This window comes from Pelophylax lessonae (genome assembly GCF_965119305.1).
Source record: "Pelophylax lessonae genome assembly, chromosome: 8".
NCBI lineage: Eukaryota > Metazoa > Chordata > Amphibia > Anura > Ranidae > Pelophylax > Pelophylax lessonae.
The window spans coordinates 79397909-79413011 of NC_138775.1; the positions used below are offsets into that span (position 1 = coordinate 79397909).

At 40.3% G+C, this 15103-nt stretch overlaps 1 protein-coding gene across 2 annotated transcripts in view; it reads right to left on the reverse strand.

The window, feature by feature from the left end:
• Positions 1-12629: 12629 nt before the first annotated feature.
• Positions 12630-15103, reverse strand: part of HRH1 (histamine receptor H1) — a 392267-nt gene continuing 389793 nt past the window's right edge. For both annotated transcript variants that reach the window (XM_082266448.1, XM_082266449.1), the window contains exon 2: positions 12630-14342. In XM_082266448.1, coding sequence (XP_082122574.1) covers positions 12748-14244 — 1497 coding nt within the window. In that variant the 5' untranslated portion in view covers positions 14245-14342 and the 3' untranslated portion in view covers positions 12630-12747. The remainder of the gene's footprint in view (positions 14343-15103) is intronic.

The window sequence follows — 15103 nt, forward strand, 5'->3', positions numbered from 1 at the left end:
AGGGCAAAGTAGAATTTGCAAAACTTTGTGTTAACCTGAAATTGATCTCAAAATGGTAATATATATTTAATGGTGTATATATATACATATATATGGTAATGGTAATAATGGCTAGATTCCAGAGTTTGTAAGATGAAACCCCCTTCCCCTTAAGGAAATTACAATAAAAAGGGACATTCCAATCATTGTACTCGGGGAGGAGGGTTAAGTCAGGATGTTTTAACTGTATACGTATAAAGGTATAGATAAGCTTTAAGAAATCAGACAAATCTCAGATATTAGCCAACCAGGCTAGCTACTGTGTATGGAGCCCTATTCCACGGGTCACAGAAGGCTAGAACCAGTGGGTGAATATCTGACAATCTCCTGTACTTGTCTCCTCGTATACGAGAAAAAATATTTTTCCTTGTATCAGACTGTGGTCAGAGGGGAATTTTTCTCACAATGAAAGGCAATATAGATCCTGTAGTGGGTGGGCCTATGTTGGTGGGGGTAGGACAAGGAAAAGTCAGGAGACCTCAGGGTTTGAAAGATGCAGACCACACAAAAAGTTCTAAAACTGGGGCCACTGGCCATTGGTTGGGGTATTTGTGTGTTCAAACCCCCAGGTCGATACAGAAGGGGTAATATGATAGATGATCTGCCACTATCTTAAAAGATAGTTCATCGATGATTCAGCAGTGAAGGGGTGCCTGTTCAGGTGTAGGACTCATGGGAGTCAGATGGGGGGTGAACCTATGAAACTGCCTAGCAAGCCAGTGCTCCTCCCTCACCAGGAGAGTCCTCCTGCAGGGAGCAGCAAGTGTGTACAGACACACTAGGTCTGTTTGTATTTGGTTCTGCTGGCCTCCAAGACCTTTGTCCTAACCAGGCCCTCAACTGACAGAGATAACGTTTGGATTTGTGTCGAGATAGACCAACATTCTTAGTGGACCAAAATTAGCCAGGTGGCTCAATATTTTCTTTTTTCTGATGTGACACTGATAGCCCTGAAAATCTGATGTAATGGTCTTAGCTGATAAATAGAAGTGGGTGGAAAGCCATTAAAGTGCAAGTTAGCTAGTAGCATTATACACACAGATCTTTAAATCCCAAATAATATCATATAATATAATATATAAATATTAAGGTTATTATATAAATGGTAAAATGTACACTTCTATTATTTACCCTAAGAAATTTTAGAACAAAGCTCTGTAAATGATATTATGAAAAGGGGGCAGTCCACTGTCTCAATAGCTCTTATGTGGCTTTTCCACAAATTTAGGCATGAAATGAGTGACTCACTAATTTGTAAAACTGAAGAAACAGCATGTGACACTGAGAATCAATTTCTTAGTCACTTGTCCTGCAACATTTACTTTTCTTCCTTACTCCACGTTACAACCATGGAGCAGAGATTTTGCCTCACCTTAGATTGTTTTACATTTTTTCTTGTTTGCTGCTTTTTATCTTATCCTTTCACTATCAAACGTTTTACATCATTATTTATTTCCTATGCTATTTTCTTGTATTCTCCCTTTCTAAAAAAAGATATGGTTTGAAGACTTTCATCCCTTCTTACTAGATGTTGCAACCAGTTTTTCACCCTAATTTCACCAACAATTTCTAGTTCCATTGCACAAGTACATTGTCCTGAATTCCTCATTAGTCCTTTCTTTATCTCCCAATTTTTCAGCTTGGGACCAGCCATTCTCTGTAAAAATGTATTTCCCGAATGCCTCACCAGTTTTTTTTACATTTTTGTAAGAACTGGAATAAGCAGCATTTTTTAAATAGCAATTTTGATGTTCCAAATATAGATTTGATTGTAGCATATCACATAGCACAATGTAGCAGACATTTGCTTCATATATTGTGAATTTTATCTCTGCCTGTATATCTTTACATTTTATTATAATATTCCCCAGGTACCTGACAGACTACATTTTATGGAAGTTTCTGAACTTGGTACTTGGGCCCATCAAATCATGGGCCAGTGCTTAAGGCGGAAAGGTTAAAAGAAAGAGTATCAAGCCTAAAAACATTAAAATTGACACAATGTGCTACCTATTTAGTCTCCCTCCATTGCTCTCCTCTGGACATAAGTGGCTAAATTTAGCAAAGGAACTAGGGGGTATATAGGTAGAGGAGTCTAAAGGCTTTGTATTGTTTCGGAAGCCTTAAACACTCTACTTTCTCTTGTCTGATAATCTTTACAGATGAAAAGTAGCTCCATATATGGTTTGCTGAAGTGTCTAGGACAGCATATTGTCTTAATATGGTGCTGGCCATCAATGTTGTTTTTCTATCATATATTCACTCTTTAAACTGTTAATTTGTAGACTAGATATCTAAACCACGTTTCATCATTTTAACTAGGCTCTGTGCTGACTTTGCTGTTATAACCATACAATCTGTGTAACTGTTAAAGGTGAACTGTTTCTTGAGCTGTATCTAACAACCAAAATGTTTTGGGGAAAGTAGAGAATGTTTAGCAACCCTGTCAGGTTTTAATGAGGTTTATGTCCCCACTGGGATATCTGTTTATCCTGGTGACCATTTTAACCACTTGCCCCACACAGGCAAAGTGATGTACCGTACGTCACTAGCCTGTGAGGCTCTGGGGAGCGAGCGCGCGCCGCCAGAGGCGCGCTCCCGCGCGGTCACGGACTCCCCCGCGCGTGTGACCGGCGGGTGGAGAGGGAGAAAGGCAGGCGGCTGATGTAAATAAGCCGCCTGTCATTCTCCCCTGTGTAGAAATAGTGATCATACGGTTCTACTATGTAGGACCGTTGATCACTGTTCCTACAGCTCAAGCCACAGCCAATCACAGTTAGAATCACGCCCCTAGGGACACACACCACCCCTCCCTCTCAAAAAAAGTTAACCCCTTCACTACCAGTGTCATTTTACAGTAACAGTGCATATGTATAGCACTGATTACTGTAGACATGTCACTGGTAACCCCAAAAGTGTCAAAAATGTCAGTCAAGGGTCTGATCTGTCCGCCGCAATGTCGCAGTACCGCAAAAAAATTGCAGATCGCCGCCATTACACGTTAAAAAAAAAAACAACAAAAATGACAAAAATCTTTCCCTTTGTTAGTAAACGCGATAACTTTTGCGCAAACATATGTAGCATAAAACAAAGTGTTTGAAAATGTTAAAAAATTTTGATTTTTAAATTTTTTTTGGGAATTTCATATAAAAAATTGTGAAAAATATTGTTATTTTTGCAAAATTGACGCTCTTTTTTTGTTTATAGCGCAAGATCAAAAAATTGCACAGGTGATCAAATACCACCAAAAGAAAGCTCTGTTTGTGGGAAAAAAAGGACGTCAAATTCGTTTAGGTACAGCTTCGCACGACCGCGCAATTGTCCGTTAAAGTCACGCAGTGCCGAATCGCAAAATACCCCCTGGTCAGGAAGGGGGTAAAATGTTCCGGGGGGTTAAGTGGTTAATGGAATCAGTGGACTAGAGAGAAATTTTTCCAATAGGATACTTGCTTCAGTGACAACTCTCTAAGGTAGGTTTTTCTTAAATTTGAATAGATTTTTGTTGTGTCAACCAAACAGGAAGTGAAGTGAAATCACCATAATAGGTCACAGATGGCAAAAACAAATCTGAGAGGGGTTTAACCCTTTCCCATGCTGTTGAAACCTATCTCTTGCTTTAGATATACCTTAAATATTATCCTTGAGGTGTAAGCCTCCTACTTACTCATACCATAGTAAAAGGGTAGTTGAAAGTTTTTGTACTTGTTTTTGCTCTCTTTGTATGGCAAACTCATAACCTAACTGTTGTATTATAATTTGATTTCCTTTAGTTCCTTTCAGGTATTATATTTTATACACCGTATTTTTTCTTGCACTCGTATCTTGCTATCTATATCTAAGTGTAAAATTCTTGTTTTCCTGAATGTTCTTGGCAGATGACCTCTTTTTAATGTTTTCTCCAACCACATCTGCCATGAATACACACCTTTGGGTCTCTAGAGTTCAGGAGAAAGTATTGTAGTGTTCTTGTGTAGATGTGGAACCTTACACGGAAATGGGTACAAGAACTGCATGCTCAGTCACTATCAAAAAGGACAGATCCTGCACATGCTGATATGCAACAAGTACAAAGAGGAGTACTTCACCAGCCCATGGCGCTGTCCATGTATTCACCTCCTTTGTTTGTATGTTTTTTTTGGCTGAAATGTCCTGGTTGCTGCTGCTCCTCTCTCACTCCACTGGGGGGGGGGGGGGGCGGATCAAAACAATTCAAATCTGTAAAGAAAAGCGCACGCAACCTCGGGCAATAACGCTTTAATAAAGGACAATAAAACAGTACATTGGAATTGCACTCACACTTTTCCTTTAAGACAATCGCTTTACAGCATTCCAACAGGAGCTACTCGCTCCTCCCGTCCCTCCAGATGGTGACTCTGCGGTCTCCTCATCCGCGGCTGCCACCGCTGTATCCCCGCTCTCCTTCACTTCCTGTGTTGCCTGGTCACCGGATGCCGGTTCTAGTGCGCCTGCACACTATACCAACGTGATCTACAGCGCCTCAGGAGAGCCTCAGCCAAAGCCGGAGCCACAAGTTGTACGGAGCTGCGAGGTGGGGGATTCAAGACACGGGTGCACTGCCTCTGCTGTTACTATGGACAACGCGTTTCGGAGGCTGAGCCTCCTTCCTCAGGGGACCTGAGGAAGGAGGCTCAGCCTCCGAAACGCGTTGTCCATAGTAACAGCAGAGGCAGTGCACCCGTGTCTTGAATCCCCCACCTCGCAGCTCCGTACAACTTGTGGCTCCGGCTTTGGCTGAGGCTCTCCTGAGGCGCTGTAGATCACGTTGGTATAGTGTGCAGGCGCACTAGAACCGGCATCCGGTGACCAGGCAACACAGGAAGTGAAGGAGAGCGGGGATACAGCGGTGGCAGCCGCGGATGAGGAGACCGCAGAGTCACCATCTGGAGGGACGGGAGGAGCGAGTAGCTCCTGTTGGAATGCTGTAAAGCGATTGTCTTAAAGGAAAAGTGTGAGTGCAATTCCAATGTACTGTTTTATTGTCCTTTATTAAAGCGTTATTGCCCGAGGTTGCGTGCGCTTTTCTTTACAGATTTGAATTGTTATGCTCAGTCACTAACAGTAGTACTGAGAGGGCAGTGCTGTAGGAAGCATATGTGAGTCATATGTATACACACTTATAATGTACTGCCTAAGTTCACATCCAATGTTTCACCCTCTACCTGTTCCTTATTTTGGCTCCAACGTTAAAAATCCCAGAAGACGTAGTCTATAGACAAGCACTACTGGTGGGTACTGTTCTTACACTACCATACATTTAAAAAACATAGGCATGTGTAATCAGAGGAGCCTGATTTCATATTGCTGAAAAGTATACTTAGCTTGAACATTTTATTAAAAAGGGGTTCCATTTCTTTAGCATTAGTTACATCATCTGATAATGGTTTGTTGAGGTCCTTCAAAATGTTTGCATTGATAGAACAGCTAAAAGGTAAACCAGGTATCTGGCACTCTGACAAGGTGTCTTTATTCATCATCCCCTACACAATACCATGCAGATTGACAATACAACTTTAAAAAAAAGCAGATAAGTGATACTGTTATAATATAGATGCTAAGGTATCTGCTTGACTATCACATAATGATAAATGGTGGCCACACATGGGATGTAAAAAAATTACTGAAAGCACTTTGTGAATAAAAGAGCACCTACAAGGTACAATTCAGGCAAATGTAAAAAAGGAGCTTTAAAATTCAAACAGGCAAAACATTCTACTTGCCCAGGGCTTCAGATATACTTTTTTTTATCCAGATATAGCTTAATAGCCCCAACCTACACCATTATTTTCTGCTGGTAAACTGTTGATCTAGAATACATTAACAAATTTGAGATGCGCAGCAGAGGCGTAACTAGAACCTTCAGGGCCCTGGTGCAAGAAACCATGAAGGGCTCCCCGGACCCCTGGCCGGGGCCCTTCCCTTCAAGCCTGGGGCTCTTCCCACTGATCCTGGGGCCCTTTACTCTCATTTCGGGGCCCTTTCACAAGTTCTGCACTGGGCCCCCTTCCTGCCATCTTGGGGCCTCCCAATGGTGGTGGAATGCCAGGGCCCCGGTCGCAGATTTGACCTTTGCGATCCTGGAAGTTCACCCACTGGTGTCAGTAGTTATTATTTTTTGGTATTTTAATTGTATTATTTTTTATCATTTTATTTTATTTTTTTACAATGTCACTGACTATGACTCTGTCCATTCATAAAAGGAAGGAGCTGGTAGATTACATATTTACCGACCCCTTCCTGGTTATCTATTGTGAACCATCCCCTTCAGCAGCCAGCAGGAGAGGGGAGGGAGCACAGTAGGGGCGGGGGACCAGGGAAGCACACAGGGGCCCAAAAATAGCAGAACACAAGTGAAGTGGATAGGAGGAGTGGTGGGGCAGCATACAGAGTAACCAATCTCCTCCATTTTCCTCCTGCAGCTACAGGAGGAAAAAGGAGGACAGTGATTCCTCTACATGCTGCCCCTGCTGCCCCTCCTATCCAGGTGTACAGGGGAGCTGCATGGGCCCCCTGGAGCATGGGGCCGGGTTGCAATTGCAACCCCTGCAACCCCTGTAGTTACGCCCCTGATGCGCAGGAGATGTTCCAAAATAGATACACTGCAGATCCCAGTGAATTTTGCCTTTACAGCTACCACACACCCATCCCCAATATATGGAACTCTGTGCTATATGGCCATGGTATAACTTTTGTCTCTGTGGATTGCAGATAATTCAATTCTAAGTAAACTTTATGACTTGCATTGTTGCAGTGTTTGTCGAATAGTGGGTCAAGTGTTGATAACCACTTGTTGATTGGATTTGCAGTAAAATTGCTCAAGCATATTGTGCAGGTAAAAGCATTAGGTTTTCTTTGCTCCCCTTCTCTGCACTACATACTCATTTTTCACTTATGTGACAGTTATTGTGCTTGGTGATTGGAATAACGATATCACATGGAGGTGGGGAGACACTTTTAAACCTTGTGTAAGCTGCAAATCTTAGCAGAGAAGCAAAAGAAGGTAAAAACATGCTGCTGGATAAGGGGAGCATTAAAGTGAACCTGATGATTTTGTCTTACATGGGCAAAACACAGTTTTAGTTTAAAATGAACCTGTCCTCAGACTATGCACTTTAAGTTATTCATTTATTCTGAACAAGCTGTGATAATATTTTTAAGGAAGCCCAACTGACCTCTGTAGCTATATGCATTATGGAGTATCTTTAGGTTCCATGAAAACTGGACTTAAAAAATTCTGCTTCTTAAGGAGTTTTGCAGTTTGCCTGTAGAAGCAGCTCAATGTTATCCTGTGTCCATGCACATTAGGACGCTTGGAGGCATAGTTTCAGTTCAACGTTTAGAGGCAGAAAAGAAGAACCCTTCTGGCTTGCATTTTTTAAAGGAGTTTTCTGGCAGAAAACACTAAACACTCATAAACACCTGTACAAAAAGGCTCTATATGAATGTTTTTTTTTTCTGTAATTTTCTGCATTTTTTTAAGCCCAGTGTGCATGGACCCACAGCCTTTACAACAGAGAGCTGAAATGACAGCTCTTCTCCCCTTTACTTTCTATGGAAGCAGAATCTTGGAAGCCTGCCCAGTTTCTAAACCTTTAATCCTTTGTTGGGGCAGGCAGTGTTTAAATCTAGTTTACAACTGGCATTGAAGATCTGCCTGCACAGGGAAACATAACGGCCCAGCCCCCTTATAAACAAAGAGAATTAGTAGGATTTTACAGTGCTGAAATTTCCAGAACAGAACATCTAAAACAGATAAGCAAGTTATGCTACGTGAGTGAGAACATGTAACTCTGTTTACAAGTAAAAATCTGTATTTTTTTGTAGAAAATTACTTAGAACCCTCAAACAATATATATTTTTTTTAGTAGAGGCCCTAGAAAACAAAATGGCAGTAGTTGGAATTTTTTATGTCACATGGTTTTTGTGCAGTGGTTTTTCAAATGCAATTGTTTTAGAAAAGATACACTTAATGAATTAAAAAACACAATATATACCCCAATTGTTTTGTAAAATATGAAAGATTATGTTACACTGAGTGAATAGATACCTAAAATGTCATGTTTTAAATTTGCGCACACTTGTGGAATGGCGCCAAACTGCAGTACCTAAAAATCTTTATTGGCAATGCTTTAAATATTTCTACAGGTTACCAGTTTGAAGTTACAGAGAAGGTCTAGTGCCAGAATTATTTACGGCAATACCTCACATGTGTGGTGCAAACAAGTTTACATACGTGGGCAAGACCTACATATGTGTTAACCCCTGCGCGCGAGAACGGGGACGGGAACAATTTTTTAAAATTAATATTTATTTTATAATATTTTATTTTTACACTGTCCCTTTATTAAAATATTTTCATCACTTTTATTGCTGTTGCAAGAAATGTAAACATCCCTTGCGATAACAATACAGCATGACAGGTCCTCTTTATGGAGAGATCTCTGGTCTATATGATCCCTAATCTCTCCTCCTTCTTTAAAAGCAAAAGATCAAAATAAAAAAGAGATCTTTTGGCTTAAAAATAAAAGGTCTTGTTAAATCATAATGTTGCTCCGGTTCTCCTAGGCCAGTGATGGCAAATCTTGGCACCCCAGATTTTTTTTGGGACTACATTTCCCATGATGGTCAACTACACTGCAGAGTGCATGAGCATCATGGGAAATGTAGTTCCAAAACATCTGGGGTGCCAAGGTTCGCCATCACTGTCCTAGGCAATAGAGATGAGCTGTTGTTTTACACTATGTGATTTATTATTGTTTCTCTGTGATCATAACTTGGTTTATCGTTGCTCTTTGTCTTTGAGCTGTGTCCCTCCTGTCTAAGCTGAACTCTTTCTCTCACTGTACTTCTTTATATCCCCTCCCCTTCCTTCTCTATAGAATCATTCCACTGTATCCTGTCATGGTGTAGACATCTTTCCATGTGGCTTACAACATCAACATTTTTCTACCTATGAGTATCCTTTATTAAATGGAACATTCAAAAGGCTTCATCGTCTGTCTCCTCAACGTGAGTTTATTTGCCGAGTTAAACTGTCTGAATTGATACAAGGGATAAAAAGGTCCTCAGGTCCTACAAGCCCTATATATCTCTGGAGATAACGTTTATGGCCCTGTAAGTGAGTCAGGACATGAGCGGAGGCCATCTTTCCTTCACTCATCTCTGTGACCAGCTGCCGCCAGCGCCGCATCAGTTCCTGGAGCTGCCAATCAGCCAGCTAAGTCGTGACCCCTCCCTCCGCTTCTAAAAGTGATCAAGCGGTGAACCCACTGCTCGAATCACTTTTATCAGAAAGACCTGTGCCTGAGAGAAAAATTAATTCTGGGGTTATGGCATCTAGCTGCAGTAATAACTCCATTATTAAACATCAAAGTCATGATGTAATTTCCCAGTTTGGCGGTCGGTAATTGGTTAACCACTTAAGGACTGGGTCTATTTCTGACACTTGTTTACAAGTTAAATCAGTATTTTTTGCTAAGAAAATTACTAAGAACCCCCAAACATTATATATATATATATATATATATATATATATATATATATATATATATATATTTTTTTTAGCAAAGACTCTGGAGAATAAAATGGCAGTCGCTTTGCAATATTTTTTGTCATGCGGTATTTGCGCAGCGGTCTTTCAAACTCAATTTTTTGTAAAAAAATAATTTCACTGCATTTAAAAAAAGCCCATTTTTTTCTATAATGTAAAAGATAATGTTAGGCTGAGTAAATAGATACTCAACATGTCATGCTTTAAAATTGGGCATGCTCGTGGAACAGCGACAAACATTGGTACTTAAATATCTCCATAGGCGACCCTTTAAAAATCTCTATAGGTTACCAGTTTAGAGTTACAGAGGAGGTCTAGGGCTAGAACTTTTGCTCTCCCTCTACCGATCGCAGCGATACCTCACATGTGTGGTTTGAACACTGTTTACATATATGGATGCAACTTGCGTATGCCTTTGCTTATGTGCGCGAGCTCAGAGCGACGTTGCGCTTTAATTTTTTTTATTTTCTTATTTATTTTACATTTAATTTCATCATGGAAAAATAGGCCCTTTGAGGCCGTTGGAAGGAAGCGATGTATGACGTCGCTCTGGTCCTCCAAGGCCATAGAGTCGAGTGGGGGCCTGCTTGCCCTCACTCGACTTCCTGCCTAGAGGGGGAGAGGGGGAGAGGACGAAATAATTTCCCCACTACCGACGGCTCCGGTAAGCTGGGAAAACAAACGTGAGGCACCTCTCCTGCCGCCCATAAAAGTGATCTTGCGGCGAATCTGCCACTGGGACCACTTTTATGCTAAAGCTGACCACCTGACATTTACAAAAATACCGAAGTTATGGCAGCTATCTGCTGCCATAACCCCGTTATTTAACATCAAAGTAAAGATGTAAATACACGATGGGCGGTCCGTAAGTGGTTATATATTTTTTACTACTTATTAATAATGTGTAAATGCTTGTGAATAGTCTGGGCACAGGTGCACTTTAGGATGATTATGTTTGTCTGGAGTAGCAGCCGTACCAATATGGCATCATTCTCGGTCATGTAATATATTTTAAATAAAAGTACAATTAACATACATTTAGAAAATGCTTTGTAAAACAATTTGTACATTTTAAAACATGTTTTATATTATTTAGAATATATATTCTTAAATATTAAAGTTAAGTTAGATTGTTCTTTATTTCTCATTTTGTTATATGATGTTGAAGCAAGTCTCCAACCAGAGTATGAAAACAAAAAATCAGAATTCCTTTCTTTGACTTACGTGGCTAAACTAAAGTAAAATCTAATTTCTCCTTTTGAAAATAATCTTTTCAGCAGTTTGCTAAAGTGTACGTCTGGAAAAAATAAAAATAAAAAAATGTAGATATGCATGTATAGAATATGTCTGTTGACCTTCAGTAACTCCAACAAGCTTCTAACTTTCTGTTTTAAGCCCCAAGGTCTCCCCTAAAGGACTACAGAACACCCACCCCTCATGTTATAGAGATGAGGGGAGGATCAGATGTTCTGTAGTGCAGCAAGGGAGGCTTTGGGGCTGATTACACTGTTGGGATTTCAGTGCAGAAGAGGCAGCATTGTCAATCTACAAAAAAATGCTTTGGGCGCACCGGATTTCTGACAGAATAAAGTATTTTTCTGTACTTGGGAAATGCAGATGTAATGCTGAGATGCATTTTTTTTCTTTTGCCCAGATAAACAAGGGACAGTTCACACCATAGAAATGCAGTCCGGATGCATTCCAGATGCTTTTCTGCATGCACGTTTTTGATGGTTTCTAGTGCGTTTTTGAAGCATTTTTGATGCATTTTTGATGCAGTCCAATGTGTTCCTCCCCCGCTTTTCTTAACCTTAAATAAGGACATGTGTGTTCCAGTGTGTTTAGGTACACCCCAGTGCATTTTTAATGCATTTTACAGCGTTCCGGTACAGTCCAGTGCAGGAAAAATGCAGCATGTTTTAACTTTTTTTCTGGAGCTGGACCGCACTGGAACTGCAAGCACTGGTGTGAACTATGCCATTGGAAACCTTTTTTCCATGCGTTTTTGATGCAGAAAAAAAATACTATTTTGCCCAGTGTATTGCTTCACACTGACCTGACAATCTCTTCTTTCCTGCTGCTGGCACCACTCTGGAGACCGCTAGCCAGGATAATAGATGGAGTGCAGTTTGTATCACTCCGTATGGGACAGGAGCCTGCACTACAGAGGAGGCATCGACTTATTCGGCTCTTGCTCCCTACTACAGCTCCAACTTTACAAGTAGTGTCTCTGCATTACACTCTGTTTGATGCTCTGTAATAGCAGGTTAGAAAGCCCAGACCGCGAACTACCTATCCATGATCTACCCGTAGATCGGCGACCTACAGGTTGCAGACACCCACCTTAAATAGTTGATGTCATGCATTATGAGTAGAATTGTATCTTTTTACTTATTGGTAATTAGGGAGCCTGAAAATCATCTATATATGTATAGGAGAGAATTTGTCCAAACTGTTTCAAGCCAATGCCTATACACTTACAAGTGTAAACTTCACAAGCTGGTCACATTTACCAATATACTAAACATTGTCTTTCAATGAAATATTTTACAAATCTGTTGGAATTTTTCTTAGGAATACTTATTCTATGTCTCTGAGTTATGTCAGATACTGACTTTTTTAATTGCTCAACAATAACTTACTTCAGGTAGTCCATATGAAATTTCAACAATATTAAGACAATATTAAGGTTTTTACAGTGAACATAAAACAGTGAGTAAAACAGCGTTCCAGTCTATAAACAGTGACATATGAATTTTCCATTGCTAGAAAAAAAAAGGAAAACACCTTCAGTAGAGGAGTAATGCCAAATGGTCTTAGTTCCCATCATTAGTGAAATCCATTTCAAGACCCCTGAAGCATTTGACTCTAACAAGAAATCTGACTTTTTTGAAAAATCAATTTACTTCTGAGTCTTGTTTTTTGTTGCAATTATTCATGAAATGCATGACAGATTTAAGTGCTGTGAGAGTGTTGCAGTTGGTTCTTCTTATTGGGTTGGTTGGAAGTTGGTTGGAGATAGCTGCTGGACAATACTACCTGTTTGAAGGTGATTTACATTTGTTTCTGAAAATGAAAATCTCCTGTAAAACACTGAATGATAATACTAAAATCCTGTATTTTCTGATTTGTCCTCAAGTTCATTTATAGCTGCACATTGTAAACTTTTCCTTTTTACAAACATCACAGTTTAACTTAACATGAAATATCTTTTTAAATGTCTTTTTGAAATTCTCATTACACAAGGGATAGATTAGAGGGTTCAGTGTTGAATTGATGTAACCTAGCCAAATAGTAAACATGTGAAAATTGTGGTTAAAGCAGTCTTGGCAAAATGCTATGACCATAAAAAGAACAAAGTATGGGATCCAACACAACATAAATGCTGCCATAATGAAACCCAATTGCTTAGCCGCTTTTCTCTCCCTATTCATATGAAGTCCTTGGATGTTCTGTTTGGAATGTGTGCGGAACCTCTGCCAAGTATGTTTCAGATAACTAAGGTTCCCAGAAACTTGGGGTTCAGATCCTTCAGCATTTTCTGTGTTGTTGTCTTCCACGTGACCTGCCTCTAAGATACAAGAACCTGCTTCAGCAAATGTATGGTCTTCAGACACGTCTGTCACATCCAGGTTATCTAGACACTGGTCTTTCAGTTTTTTTCTGTTGACTGTGACGTAGTTTCGGCACTCCTCTGGATGGGCCTGTATTATAGCAAGAGGAAAACAGTGCAACTTAACAACCTTATTATCACATGGTTCATATCCCTGTTGACCTTCAAATTCTTCAATTTGGAAATGTTCTCGAGAGGTTTTTTGCTGTGTAAAAACATCCGAAACTGCAGTATAATGACTGTGAAAGTTTGTCTCAGGAACCATAAGATTTCCATTTGGACACTGCTGCCTTACACAATCTTTTGATTTTTTGAGCACCTTCACATTTCTAACAAATTTACTGCCATAAAACAGTTGGAAGGAACCATTAATAAGCTGTCGATGTTTGTAGTGTTCCCTTACAGCCTTGTAAATTTTGGCATAAAACCACAACATTAGCAAAGATGGAATGTAAAAATTTAATATGGCTGTAAGAACTTTAAACCAAGTCACTTTGTGGAACTCTGTTTCGCACATATGTTCTGGTACTGATCGAACTCCACCATTTGCAAACACGTGCCAGCCCAAAATTGGGATAACCCAAGTTAAGGACAAAAGCCAAGCTCCTGATATCATTGCAGAGGCTCGGGTCTTTGTACGGTACTTTAAGTATTGCAGCGGCTGCTGGATTGAACGATAACGATCAATACACAGAATAAAAAGGCTAAAGATGGAGGCTGTGCTGGCAACGTAGTCCATAGACAACCAAAAGAGGCATGCTGGTCTTCCAAGTATCCACTCATGATTTATGAGATATACAATGTTAAGGGGCATAACGGCCACACCTACAATAAGATCTGCAATAGACAAACTGACAATGTACAGGTTTCCAACCGTATGAAGTTTGCGCTCGGTTTTCACAGCATACAGCACTAGAATGTTCATGATGACTGTAAAAAATGATATGGTCCCTAGAACCAGGCCTAAGCTTGCAGAGTGGATTTCAGTGACATTCTTTGCTATACTCAAGTTGTTATTCAGCATTATTCCCAAGCGTATTAGGCTGGAGACACAATGGTTTCCGTCTCCTAATGTGGTGCGTCAGAGATGGAAGATGAGCTGTTCTGAATTCTTCTCATGATCTGCAAAACAAATGAAAAGTCAATGAAGCATTGTTTTGTCCAGTGTCTCAACACAACTGCTAAATGAAAGCAGCAAGAACATTTGTTTTAACAAGATACTGATTACAATATCTTGCCCAGAACAGTTGATATAATGAAATTGTAATATTCCTTGTAAGGGACCAAAGTTAATGAAGTAAATGTAAAGCCTTGCATACACAGGGAAATCTGAATTGTTTCATGTCCTCATAGGTTAATTTTTTTTTCACCTCACTTGCTTATCTGAAGTTCAGTGTACGTACCTATAAGTAGTGAACTTCAACTATGATTTACCTTTGCTCTATGAATAGAAAATAACAACAAAAACTCAGGCTGATTAAACATGAACTTCAGGCAAAACAGCTAAATAGATGTAGCACCCTGCTAGATAGGTGCTAGGAAGGAGAATAGTTTTCTCTGCCTGCTTAACAGGGGAGCAGCAGGAAAATAATAGTCTGCTCCATCTGCTTATCAGGGGAGCCTGATCAGTAGTTATGCCTGTTGCATGTGTCCATGTGTGATTCTTCTGGGCTGAGGGAGTGTTCCCACTGTATCCAATAATTGAGCCTGTTGGAGAGTGGAGGAAACCCAGCCAGTGACACATTGGCTTTGTAACTATCTCAGTGGGTTGGCACAAACAGTGATGCATCCTGGGATATGTTATAAAAGCCAAGGGCACATGTGACAGGGTGTCTTTGGGTGGGAAGCCAGGTCCCAGGAGGAGGGTGACGGCTGTCTCTTCT